This window comes from Myxocyprinus asiaticus, chromosome 14, assembly GCF_019703515.2.
Source record: "Myxocyprinus asiaticus isolate MX2 ecotype Aquarium Trade chromosome 14, UBuf_Myxa_2, whole genome shotgun sequence".
Taxonomy (NCBI): Eukaryota; Metazoa; Chordata; class Actinopteri; order Cypriniformes; family Catostomidae; genus Myxocyprinus; species Myxocyprinus asiaticus.
In genome coordinates, this window is record NC_059357.1 from 24,977,904 (window position 1) to 24,992,133 (window position 14,230).

Here is a 14,230-nt window from a genome sequence, read left to right on the forward strand (position 1 = left end):
AGGAACAGAACTGATTGTGCATGAAACTGACACTTCTCTGCCTTGATGAAAAGGTGGTTCTCTAGCAGCCTCTGCAGGACCTGGCAGACATGCTGAATGTGTACTTGGAGAGACTGGGAGAAGATCAGTATATCATCAAGATACACAAACACAAACTGATTCACCAAATCATGCAGCACGTCATTAACCAGAGCCTGGAAGACAGCTGGAGCATTGGTGAGCCCAAAAGGCATCACCATGTACTCAAAGTGCCCCGTGGGTAAGTTGAATGCTGTCTTCCACTCATCCCACTCCCTAATATGCACCAAGTGAGGTTCAGCTTTGAAAAGACGGTCGCCGCCTGCAACAACTCGAAGGCTGAAGTCATCAAAGGTAATGGATACCTATTCTTAACAGTGATGTTGTTCAGCCCTCGATAATTGATGCAGGGACACAGCGAACCATCCTTCTCCACAAAGAAGAACCCCGCACCTGCCGGAGACGAAGAGGGATGGATGAGGCTGACTGCCAGAGACTCGTTAATGTACCTCTCCATGGCCTCATGCTCAGGGGCTGACAAGGAATACATTTGCCCCCGAGATGGAGAAGCACCAGGCAGGAGGTCAATGGCACAGTCATAGGGGCGATGCGGAGGGAGAGATGCAGCCCTGGACCAATTGAACACCCTCCTGAGATTATGGTATTCAACAGGAACACTAGTCAGATCTATCAGCTCGTCTTGAAAAACAGAAGAAGAAACAGAGACAGGAGACAGAGCTTATCCCAAACACTCCTTATGTCAAAAGCCACTCCAAGAAAGAATAGAGCCGTTTGTTTGCAATACAGAGTTCCTCTGAGCAATGGGCACAGCAATGGTGTCGGTGAATGGTGAGCCAATTATCCACTCGAATGGTCAAGTCAATTAGGTCATCCACCCCGGAAGGCAGATCCATAACATAGATCTCATCCTGGATCTGATTAGAGAGTCCATGCAGAAAACGGCTCCACAGTGCCCCATCATTCCAGTCACAAGCAGCCGCCAGGGTCCGTAATTCAATGGTGTAATACAAGACTGAGCTCTCACCTTGATGAACATCAGCAAACAGACTCGCCAAACAGATCAGCCAGAGAACAGTTTGTGGGTTCATTTGCAACAAAATATGGTTTGTTCTGATCAAAATGTGCTTTGTGCAATTAATTTTTGTCCTGTCAATGTTTGCTTTTAAAGGACATTTTTGTTTGCTTTTATTTGATGAACAAATGTGTTTGGTCACAATTTGGTGTAAAATCTGGGTCTTGGAGCAAAAGCAGTTGAGTTGCAGTTCTGTTTTTTACCAAGAGTGGGCAATAGAGCTTAAATATTTGCAGAAAACAACATTAATTATTGTGGCAGACAAGCCTCTTTTTCATTGGGAAAAAGCAGGAACCGGATTAACAATCAACAAGACTTTAATTACAACATAAAATGCTGAACTGAAACATAAAAACACACACACAGAGCGGCCGCGTGTGTATGTCTCTCTCTCTCTCTTGCGTCTTCGGCTCCTCAATCTCCAGCTGATTGAGCAACTCGGCACCGGGCATGCATCCTCACGGCCCGGCCACGCCCTCCTCCTCGTCACATACCCCCAACGCCCGATTCAGGCCGGGGAAACATCCGGCCTGACTGACTCCACTGCCGGCTGATCTTCCCTGCTTGGTAGGGAACCTGGTTAGGATGAGGGGTGGGAGAGGGGAGAGAGAAAGAGAGCAGGAGAGCCTGAGAGAGAGAGAGAGAGAGAGAGAAAATAAATGAAAAAATAAACCTCCAGTTACCGACCATGCCGCCATTTGGTCCTCAGCAAGCTGTCCAACAATCCTCCGCAACGCAGGGCGATGGCACTGGATTTTCCTGGAAGATGGCAGCGGCGACTCTGTCTCCTGGCGGATGGCAGCTGGCTCCTCCACCTCCTGGCGGAAGGCAGCGGGCTCCTCTGTGCCCTGGCAGATGGCAGTCCTCTCCTCGGTGTCATGATCCTCCGTCAGCGGTGAGGGTTCTCTGACGGCGTGCATTCCTCCAGTCCCGGGTTTCGGCATCAGTGTGGCAGACAAGCCTCTTGTTTATCAGGAAAGGAGGAAGCAGGAACCGGATTAACAATCAACAAGACTTTAATTACATCACATTTATATTCCCACAGCCTCTTATTTCTTTGTGAGAATGATTAACTGTGTTATACACAGCTGTGTTATTGAGCTCAGTATTTTTTAATCAACTGGGTAACATTGTTGCGAGTATCTACATCTCTCATATTGCCTTTCACAAAACAGAGAGTATACAGCACAAAGCTCATCATAGGTCAAAGCTTGTGATATCAGCATGCAAATACACTTGCATGGTCAGTCATCCTGCTTTCTTAATTGCTCTGTGTGGAGGGGTTTCTGAACGAACATGTTGTGTGTAACATTTATTAGCTATTGAAATAAATCCTACCTTGTGTGCATGACGGCAGATGCCTGTCTCTATCTCTGTCTTTGTACTGCAGTACACTTAATGAACAGCTAAGCCTACCTTCACACACCACTCATTATGGAAATTACACTAGCTTCAAATCTCAAGGCCACAGCAGCCTCCTGCATTAATTGTTGTACTGGTCAAGTGCTGAGGTCAACCCCAATTACTGGGATAGTTTGTGTGCATTCAGAACCTCACACTGGGCTGAGGGCTCATGGGACACATGTATAAATGACTGACAGACACATCAGAGGACTGCAGTGTAGTGCTTTTGTGGGGTAATGTGTTCATACATCTCAAGATTTCTCAATCAGTATCTTCTTTTCCAGTAAAAACATCCTGGACATCCAAAACAACATATTTTACCTGAGGTGCAAATTGCTTATGATTTTACCACTTGATTTTAGTGAATACATCTTGAGTATAGAAGTATTTTGTCTTGTTCTATTAGACATTTTTTCACTTGTTTAAAGCACAAACCTCACTAAACATATTATTTATATCTTATTTTCTAACAGCCATTTTTGGCTGTGTAGGGATTTAACAGTAAAGGCTTTGTTTTTGTGTCAGATCTGCTATAAAAACAGTTCTTAAAGGGATAGTTCGCCCAAAAAGGAAAATTCTGTCATCATTTACTCACCCTTGTGTTGTTCCAAACCCTTATAACTTCTTTCCGTGGAACACAATTACTGATGTCAGGCAGAATGCTTGCCTTATCAGGGCTCTACAATGCGAACGTTTCACTCGCATTTGTTAGTGAAAATTACTGCGTGTGAATGTAAATAATTATCTAGGCGCACCGGTGCAAGTGACATCTGACACCTGAATTAGGAACTTATATAGTACCATCAGAATAAAAACTCTCAAATGCATATAACAGTATATAGAACAACTTCTATCATTTTTGCATTTCGCTGTTTTCTCACTCGCAGAGACCGAAAGTGAGTGAAGCAGCATAGGCAGATATACCACGTGAAGATTGTTTTATTGGAGTTTCTTGCTTGTTTTTATGTCAAAATGATGGACAGCATTTGAATTATCTGTCAGTATTTTTAAATTTTGTAAATGACGGATGTATTTAAAAAGTAGCGATAACGATCAAAGACGGTCGTCTAGCATTTGTTTACATGGAAGAACAATAAAAAACAGCATATACAGATTATTTGTTTAAACTACTGTACATTCAAAAAGTTATGAAAGTTTCATATACAGTATATATGAATGTTTATGTAAAACTAATAAGTTAAGAAGAAGAATATATTTTTATTTATAAGATGTTCATAAAGGTGATCAGTCAGGGCTGATGTTGTTGGTTAACTAAAAAAAAACTTGAAAAAGGTTTATCAGAGGTGTCTAATGTCCTTTGTCATGTATCTAGTGTATTTTTTGTTTCTGAATTCTTTAGTAATTCTTAAAGGTGCTATATGTAAGATTGACAACAAGCGTTTAAAATGGGTACTGCAGTCCAAATTCAAAATATTGGAGAGTTGTCTGCCCCGTCCCTGACTCGAAGCTCATGTGGGTTGCCAGAATGTTTTAAAGGATTTCTGGGCTTAAAGCTGTCTCCATCTTCCAAAGGCATCTCCAATATTTATCCTTGTTTTACTACGCCTCTGGCATTGGTGGTTTTTAGATGGATGGCGAGGCTTTTTAGGTCAGGTGGAATCTGTTATCTCTGATCCAGTTCGTTTGCTGGCTTCCATGGCTGCAGCGCGCTGTGTTTGCCTGCAAACTTGTTCAAATATGGCAACCTGGCAGTGTTGAAATACTATTGGTGAGTGGGCAGTGGGCGGGAACACACAGGCCAAAACAGAAATTCCAGCCCGGAATGGAAACTTCAAAGTAGAATATACTGGCTGTAGCATTGTTATTGGAGAAGCCAATATTTCAACTTAGCATGTTTCCTAATTCTCTAATGACATATTATGGTCATTTTATGATTTAGTACTGTAAAAATATTACATATAGCACCTTTAATGCCTGCTTGCGCATATATATGTTGTGTTGTGACACATAAACAGTAAAAAAAAAAAAACAAGATAAAGATCTTCCTAAATTTTTCACTATGCCCCTAAAAATGTTCTCTTTGGGGCACGAGCGCTCCTAAACAGAAATGTTAGCATAGAGCCCTGTTTATAGGGGCTGTTCAGACCGAAATTGTTCTTGTGCAAATAAAGCAAGTCACAGCGCCATGAAAAGAGTGGAAAGCATGTGTCTCGAGATGTTTTTTAAGCAGTTGAACAGTAAGAACGACATAGTGTCTAAAAATGCAACACTCCTGATGCTAGAAAACAGTGCGGCGCAGCTCAATGGCCAAAGACATTCGTCTAGCTTGTTTACATAGAAAAACAATTGGAAAACGGCACGGACGAATGCAAAAATGCGTTCGGTGTTAGCGACCCCTTAGTCACCATTAATTTTGGTTGCATGGAAAACAGTGGCAATGAAAGTATATGGTGACTTAGGCTAACGTTCTACCTAGAGCTGCCTATTGTGCTCAACAAACAAAAGTATGTTATATGGTTTTGAGTAAATTATGACAGAATAAATGATCCCTTTAAGTTGATATGTGCTTTTTGGACAAAAAAGTCCAACAAAACGTTATTTTTGTTGAGGACTAGGGTGTTTAAGGATCAACATAAAAATTCAATCAGCCATTATTTCACAGTAAATTAAGAGATAAAATACAGAAATTATATAGTCTAAACTACTCTTTTAGGCCTTTAAGTGTCTGTAATAAATATATATTTTTATGTATATCTGTTATATTCTACATTATAGTTAAAGAGGCAAAGAACCTGGTTCCCATGGACCCCAATGGCCTATCCGATCCTTATGTCAAACTAAAACTCATCCCTGACCCAAAGAGCGAGAGCAAACAGAAGACCAAGACCATCAAGTGCTGCCTGAATCCCACGTGGAACGAGACCTTCACATTGTAAGGAAGCTCTCTGTTACAGAGCCTCTCTCCACCCACCATTTCATTGTTCTCACTAGACAATACTGGTATGGCCAAAAGATCAGTAATTTGTTTGTGTGGGAAATGCAAAATCAAATGTTCTCTGTCAGCTTGAATTCTTTGCTTTCTATGTGTTACAGTAATCTGAAAGAGTCAGACAAAGACCGCAGACTGTCTGTGGAGATCTGGGACTGGGACTTGACCAGCCGGAACGACTTTATGGGCTCTCTGTCTTTCGGCATCTCTGAGCTTCAGAAGCAAGGAGTGGATGGATGGTGAGGAGGCCTGTTGTCCTTTTTGGCAAGCTACATATAAATTGCAAATATTTATTACATAATAGTAGATGTAGATATAGTAGACACACACACGCATACATACCAGTATCATTAATGAACTTATATATTAAGGCACAATATTTGCATTTGCATTTTTACCTTTATGAGGGCGTTTGTTTATTCTAACCATAAAAAAAGATCAATTTATGTTATTTATTTATATATTTCTTCAAAATAAAGTTCTCAATCTGAACAATTTTGGGTGTTACCTATAAAAAATTCAGTATTTCTAACAGCTACATGTAACTGGTGTCTACAGAGGTAATAAAGTCATAACTAGATACAACAGCAATTTGCAAAATATTACATTTTAAATATTATTTTATACATCAGTTCTACAAACAGGAAGTTAATGTCAAGTTATATTTTAGACACAATATGGCCATTCATTTTGTCTGTTTTTGTTGCACAAATAAAAATGAGCAAAAATGGCCAAGCTAAAGCAGGATCAAATGTTGCATGCTAAATATCAGCACTTTTGGAACTTCGCTTGTCTAATCAGATTAGATGTCCGGAAAAAGTCTTTTTTCCCTCCGAAGTTGTGCTCTCCACTACTGTTTTCTGCTCTCCCACACTTGCGTCCCTGCTCGAATGCCGCTAACCGCCTCTCTTCTCCAGCTTAGTAACTGTCAGCTGGGGTGTCTGAGTGTGTACATTTTTGTATCTGTACGAGCCCATTGTGAATGCTTAAACATGCTGTAGTAAAGCAGTTAAAGTGACAAAACCTACAGTGTGGGTTTAAATGAGAAAGTTCCAATACACCTTTACATGCAGTCCTCACTTTGTCATTTGTTTATTCTCCCTGCCTGTTTTCAGTTGCTTTTTATAAGTTCTATATTTGAGAAACTTGCCTCATGTTGTGTTCAGTGCAAGTATGTGGGTCATTGCGCAATACATGTCCAGGGACTTTTTTTTTATCAACATAAAAATTTTAGGTTAAAATGTATAATAATGTACAAGGGAAAGGTTATTTTATTTTTTTGCCATTTTACATCATCCCTTTGCCTTACAAGTTCTTTTTAAGTGGTCCTGCATTGTGACAAATTAATTTTTAAAAGTACAAGTATTTCATGTAGTCTGTCAATTACTATGAAACCATAAAAGCCGAATGTGACATAATTAGCAAAATGCTGTTTAAAATAGTTCCCTTATGACTCAGTACACTTGACATTGTGTTTATTAACGCATATGGGGAGTGCCTTCTTACATGACCTAGTTGAAACCTCTTTACAATAATGCCAATATTCTAATATTGGTTATGGTGTTTGAGCCTTGCCTGTTTTGGTGCGAAGCTGTCCACTATAAAAACAGGTGCACAAACACCATTTCCTCAGAATTTCTTCCTTCAATAAGGAACAAGAAGACTCTCCTCTCCCCTGCAGTGCTCCAGCGAACATCACTCCACCTCGCCGATTGACGCTACGCTGGTGAACGGGCCTCAGCATCCTGATTCCCAGCAGCACTTCAGAAGGTGTTGTGTATCCTTACAAAGCAATTGCATATTGTGTATTGTGTATTGTATGATATAAATATAAATGTATATTTATTTATGTATTTATTTATCTAAAAGTGTCGCTTACACGTTCGCGTCTTTTTAAAGATGTCTTTCCGTAAGTGTTCCTTGTGCTAGAGGCACATCCCGCCGTCAGATCAGCATGATAGCTGCATTAACTCTCTGGGCCACGCCCACGCAGAGTCAGCTCTCACGGAGACAGACTGTCCTCACTGTGAGGGCATGAGCCTCAAGACACTACACTCACGAATTGCCCTCGTTCTGAGGGACGTTCAGTCTCACGTGCCCTCCCACCCACCTCTTCTGTGATGCCCGAGGACTCACACGAGGAAGCATGGCAGGGCCGCAAGGCCGAGCAGGATGAATTTGAGGTGATCCTCATGCCAGTACATGCCCACGAGCCCCTCAATCTCCACGAGGCGCATCTTTGCCGATACGCTATGTGTGAGATGAGCTCCGGCCCTCTGAAAGAGAGCGTGGCCTCGTCTTTTTCAGCAGTTCTGATGCTGGGGTTGATAATGACGATATCATGTCTCTCGCTGCATCAGGCGAGTGGTCAGTAGATGATGCTGCCGCCTCTCCCTCCAGCAAGGGTGAGGAGTGTGCATGTGCCACTGACAGGAAGGTGCTCTATGTCCTTATAAGGACGGTCGAAGAGCTTCACCTCAAGTGGCCTCCCCCAGACGAACCTGAACAGTCTTGCCTCGATTAATGGTTCCTGCAGTCCGTCAAGAGGCCGCGATCCACAAATCTGACCCATTCTTCCCTGAAGTTCATAACAAACTGTCCAAGTCCTGTTGTGCGCCCCTCTCAGCACGCTCGTGCAGTGACGCCATCCTCTCTAATGTGGATCACGGGGAAGAAAACGGATATGCCCAACTACCCCCTGTGGAGGAGGCAGTAGCAGCACACCACTGCCCAGTGAGTAACTGGGCATGGAATTCACGCCCCATACATTCTTCAAAGCCTTGTCGACAAACATCCGCACTGGCTGGAAAAGCTTATTCAGCAGCAGGACAAAGCTGGATCAGCACTCCACACAGTGGCGGTGTGCCAAGTATTTCAAGCCAAGTTCCTCAAGCCAATGGACGAGCAAGGCTTCGATCCAGAGACATTCAAAGAGCTCCGCACCGCTATAGACTTAGCGCTGCGTGCCACGAAAGTCACTGCGCAGGCCATCAGCAAGTCCATGGGCAACCTGGTAGTTCTGGAATGACTTGTATGGCTGACCCTCATAGAAATGAGTGATAGGGAAAAAGCCATTCTGTTGGATGCTCCAATGTCTTCAGCTGGCCTCTTTGGCGGCTCTGTGAATAAGTTTGCTGAGCGTTACTTCACAACTCCGCAGCAATCACAAGCTATGAAACACTTTATGCCAAAATGAAGTACATCACAGGCAGTTTGCCCTCGCTCTGTTTCAAGCCAGCACCCGACTAAAATCCCCATACCTGCTGCCTGAGCCACCGGTGAGGCCACGCAAGCTGTGGCCCAAACGGAAGCAGCCGTATCAGCACCCGCCTTGTGCCGGTGGAACAGCCCTTATATGCAAAACCAATAAATCCAAAAAAGAATACAGCCCTCGTTGCAAATGCACGAGATGCTCACACATTCTCAATAAAGAGCCTTTTCCTCTTCAGAGCCCACACAATATGCACAACCGCTTCCCTATGGTGAGCGACGCATTATATCATATGGTGAGCAAACCAAATTCCCCTGTCCCGTTACGTGGACGTGTGGCGAGCCTTAAAGGGTATTTCAGAATGGGTGCAAAAAATGATCAAACATGGTTATACAATCCAATTTGTACGCCGGCCACCCCGTTAAGAGCCGAAATACACAGTCTCCTCATGAAAAGCGTGATAGAGATTGTGCCAAATTATCAAGCCCAAAAAGGGTTTTACAGCCATTATTTTCTTGTCCCAAAGAAAGATGATGGGCTTCTTTTGGGGACATTTGAATCGCGCACTCACAAAGCATTCATTCTTATCGTAATGTGCGCCCACACAATTGGTTTGCGTCAATAGATCTGAAGGATGCGTACTTTCATATCCAAATTGTATGATATCAGAGGATGTTTTTGAGATTTGTGTTCGAGAGAACAGCGTATCAATTCAAAGTCCTGCCCTTTGGACAGTCTCTGGCTCCTCGCACGTTCACAAAGTGCAGCGATGCGGTTCCCGCCCATCTGAAACTGAGCGGCATGCGCATCTTGAACTACCTCAATGATTGGCTGTTACTTGCACAATCAGAGGCTCTGTTATGCCAGCACAGAGACTTACTGCTTGAATATCTAAACAGCTTGGGCCTCAGTGCGAATAGCATGCTCTCCCCCAGCCAACAAATCTCCTTTTTGGGAGTCCACCTCCACTCCCGAGCGGGCATGCGCACCTCACGAGCGAGCGCGATCAGGCCATTCTACAGTGTCTGTCTCAGTTCAAACTGGGGAGAACACTACCACTGAATCTGTTTCAAAAAGCATTGGGGTTTATGGCGGTGGCATATATAAACTGCCAAGGCGGAATTCATTCACCACTGTTGAGACTGACGCATCACCTCCTCCTATGGAGTGAGCATCATCTCCTCTCCCTGAGAGCAACATATGTCCCAGGCTGCCTGAATTATGGCACAGACCTATTGTCATGGCAAGGGGTAATACCGGGCGAATGGAGACTTCATCCTCAAACTGTATTGAGGATTTGAGAAATATTCTGCAAAGCAGAAATCAATCTATTTGCCTCAGTGGGGAATACCCACTGTCCCCTCTGGTATTCGAAGTCCCAAGCCCTGCTGAGAGCAGCGGACGCAATGGCCCAAAAAATGGCAGGCGAAACGCAAATATGCATTTCCCCCGGTGTGTCTGATGCACTCTGTCATATGCAAAGTCTGAGAGGACGAGGAAACGATTCTATTGGTTGCGCCAAAATGGCCCAAACAGCCATGGTTTCCATAAATGATAGAGATGCTGTACAGGAGGGATCTCCTCTCTCAGGTGCAAGGCACATTCTGGCATCCCCAGCCCAAGATGTGGAACCTGCATGTGTGGCCCCTGAATGGAGCACGCTAAACATGCCAGAACTGACGCATTCAGTCATGAACACCATTTTACAGGCCAGAGCGCCGTCCATGAGATGCCTCTATGTGCTAAAATGGAATGTGTTCACTGATTGGTGTTTCTCACATGGCAAAGACCCAATAAACTGCCCCATACATGACATTTTCATTTTTCATCAAGAGCGATTAGACGCAGGACTCACTCCGTCAACGCTTAAAGTGTATGTGGTGACTATATCTGCGTATCACACACATGAAGCCGGCGCCACTATAGGCAAGCATGATTTAATCATAAAGTTCCTTAAAGGAGCAAGACGATTAAACCCACCTTGGCTGGCTACAGTCCTGACTTGGGACTTAACTTTAGTCCTAAAAGCTCTCGCAGGGCCCCCCTTCGAGCCTTTGGACTCTGATTTGCGCATGCTCTCCGTTAAGACCGCACTGCTGCTGGCCTTAGTAAAACGGGTCGGTGACCTGCATGCATTATCAATCGACAATTAATGTCTGGAATTTGGCCTTGGTCTTTCAAAAGCCACTGTCAAACCCAGAAAAGGCTTTGTGCCTAAGGTACTAACCATGCCTCTCAGAGCGTAGGTGGTTCACAGTCATTGCATTTGTTATGCCCTGTGCGGGCGCTACGCGCATACGTTGAGCATACACGCCAGCTCAGACTGTCTAATCAGCTCTTTGTATGCTATGGAGGACACACGAAAGGAATGTCTGTCTCCAAGCAAAGACTTTCTCACTGGAATGTCGATGCAATTGCCCTGGCTTATGAGTCACAGGGTAAGACTTGCCCAATTGGTGTTAAAGCACACTCAACTAGAGGCATGGCCTCCTTATGGGCATGGACGAATGGTGTGTCCTTACAAGACATATGTTTTGCGGCAGGATAGTCTTCTCCAAACACATTTGCAAGGTTTTACAACCTAGATTTATCATCTCTCTCTTCACAAGTCTCTGTTTAGAGCGCTTGCTATTTCATTGGCCAAATATATATATACTTATGCTCCTCCCTTTAAGGATGAGCTCCCCATCTTTTTACACAACTGTCTGCATTCAGGCCATTGTAATTTAAGTCACAAGCACTTACATTATAAATAAACTCCTTTCCCGACTGTGTTCTTGAAGGAGTTAATTCATACTATATGACAATAGTTAATATATTCATTATGAGTTCTCCCCTCCTGGCCCAACATGAGGGTCACTCACTGCGGCATACTCATGTCGGTCACCGTCCCACTAGACTGCGGCATCATGCTTCCTTTCTGTGAGGTTATGTCATGTAGTGCGGCTACGCAATATCAAGTGTACTGAGTCATAAGGAATGTATCGTTTACGTACATAACCTCGGTTCCCTGAGACGAAGGGAACGAGACATTGCGAATGCTGGCCGCACTACAAAACTCCAAGTTCTTGAGGCACAAGTGATGCGCTCCTTGTTCTCAGTCAGAAATTCTGAGGAAAGGGTGTATGTGCACCTGTTTTTATAGCAGACAGCTTTGCAACAAAACAGGCGGGGTGAAACACCATTGCCAATATTAGAATATTGGCGTTACTGTTGTGAGGTTTCAACTAGGTCGTGTAAGAAGACACTCCCCATATGCATTAATAAATGCAATGTCTCGTTCCATTGTCTCAGGGAACCGATGTTACTTACGTAACCGAGACGTTTTAGGGTTGCATGTCGGTCACCGTCCCACGAGACTGCGGCATCATGCTTCCTTTCTGGGAGGTTATGTCATGTAGTGCGGCGTGATGGGATTCTGTTCCCCATATGCGTTGCTACGCAATGTCAAGTGTACTGAGTTGTAACGAATGTCTTGTTTATGTACATAACCTCGGTTCCCTGAGACGAAGGGAACGAGACATTGCAAATGCTGGCCACACTACAAGACTCAAAGTTCTTGAGGCACGAGCGATGTGCTCCTTGTTCTCAGTCAGAAATTCTGAGGAAATGGTGTTTGTGCACCTGTTTTTATAGCAGACAGCTTTGCAACAAAACAGTCAAGGCTCAAACACCACAGCCAATATTAGAATATTGGCATTATTGTAGCGAGGTTTCAACTAGGTCATGTAAGAAGGCACTCCCCATATGCGTTAATAATGCATGTCTCGTTCCCTTCATCTCAGGGATCCGAGGTTACGTACGTAACCAAGACGTTTTAGGGTTACATTAAGTTTTACATATAAATAGTTTTAAACAACATCCTTGTAAACACAGTTATTTTTTTAATAACATTTATTATAACTCTGCATTAAAGGAATATTATGGGTTTATTACAAGTTAAGCTCAATTGACAGCATTTATGGCATAATACTGATAACCAGAAAAATTTATTTTGAATTCTTTAAATAAAAAAAGTAGAAATCTGGGTTACAGTGAGTCACTTACAATGGAAGTGAATGGGGTCAATCTGTAAATGTTAAAATACTCACTATTTCAAAAGTATAGCCACTAAACACAAACAATATGCATGTTAACATGATTTTAGTGTGATAAAATCGCTTACTATCCTTTTCTGTGTAAAGTTAAAGCCAATTTTACAACTTCATTGCCATGGCGTGAAATGTCAACAAACCCTTAGACCCTAAAATGACTGTAAAAATAATGAACAACTTTAAAGCTCAAATAATAAATTAATTTTAAAAGAAGAATTCGTGTAAGTACTTTTATAAAATTATAAGCTTCACATTTCTGCCTTTAAACCCTCCAAAAATCAGCCCCATTCACTTTCATTGGGCAATTCCAGCATTATGGATGTGATATTTGCAGTGAAAATGTGAAATTTAACTTCATATATAAAGTACTCAATACTAGTATATCAGACAATTTATATTTATAATCATGTTCCATGGCAGACAGAGTCCAGACATCAGAAAAATTTCAGTCTAGACCAGTTTTTTTTTTTTTTGTTTTTTTTTTTGTTTTTTTTTTCAGTTTAGATAGGGAAATAAGCTTGCATTACGGATGTGACAAAAATAGACACAAGTTTTTGGGAGACCACAAACTTTGCAAAAACTCTGTGAATTGAAATGTACAATCCAGAAATATTAATAGCCACAGAATGTAGAAGGGTTGGCACTCCTAAGAACATGTAATGTTTCTTTTTTTATTAATATTCATTTTCATATAAATGGGTAAAAAAAACGGCATTACGGACGTGACATCTCTTCGTTACAGATGTGACAGTAGTGAAAGCAGCACATGCATCATGAGGGGAACCATCCAAAACACTTTAAAATCTGCTATCTATGACCTCTGAGATACATTCTATTATGTACCCAACAAGGCTGCATGATGAATTGAAATAAGATTGAAATAACCATTTTTCCATTCGTGGAATTGCCCCATTGTAAGTGCCTCACTGTAACTCCAATTTTTCGAAAATTTATTTTAACAAGTCAAAGTTAATTATTCCACAGTGCTGTTGATTGAACTTAAATTGTATTAAACCCAGAATATTTCTTTAAGCATCAAATGTTTTGATTGGCTGTGACTGTCACATTGCACAGTTTTGCGTTCAGTGTGGACAGACAAATTGTTTGACGCTGGTAATTTATCTGGTTTGACCACAATGTTAAGAAAACTGGACATTTTTACCTTTCTACAAATAAAATTAAATGTTTTGAAAACATTTTAAGAACATACACATGTTTGCTAGGTTCTCTCTCCATTTCTCTCTAGATGCGACTTTTATAGGATGTTTGAGATGCATGTATGTGTGTTTCGTGAGGGTGTTTCTGTGTGTGTGTGTGTGTGTGTGTGTGTGTGTGGGTGGGTGGGTTTTTGTGTGTATGAGATGGCTGCTGCTTGTCACTACAGAGTGTCAGATTATACGCAAGACATTTCAGACCTCAGTGGACCTTCAGTCAGGATAGATTGACATGATCACAAACTT

The 14,230-nt window shown here is 42.4% G+C and overlaps 1 protein-coding gene across 3 annotated transcripts in view; it reads left to right on the top strand.

The window, feature by feature from the left end:
- LOC127451229 (protein kinase C beta type) overlaps positions 1-14,230 on the top strand; it is a 237,699-nt gene that overhangs the window by 116,978 nt on the left and 106,491 nt on the right. For all 3 annotated transcript variants that reach the window (XM_051715746.1, XM_051715744.1, XM_051715745.1), the window contains 2 exons: positions 5,252-5,408; positions 5,570-5,704. In XM_051715746.1, the coding sequence (XP_051571706.1) occupies positions 5,252-5,408; positions 5,570-5,704 (292 nt within the window). The remainder of the gene's footprint in view (positions 1-5,251; positions 5,409-5,569; positions 5,705-14,230) is intronic.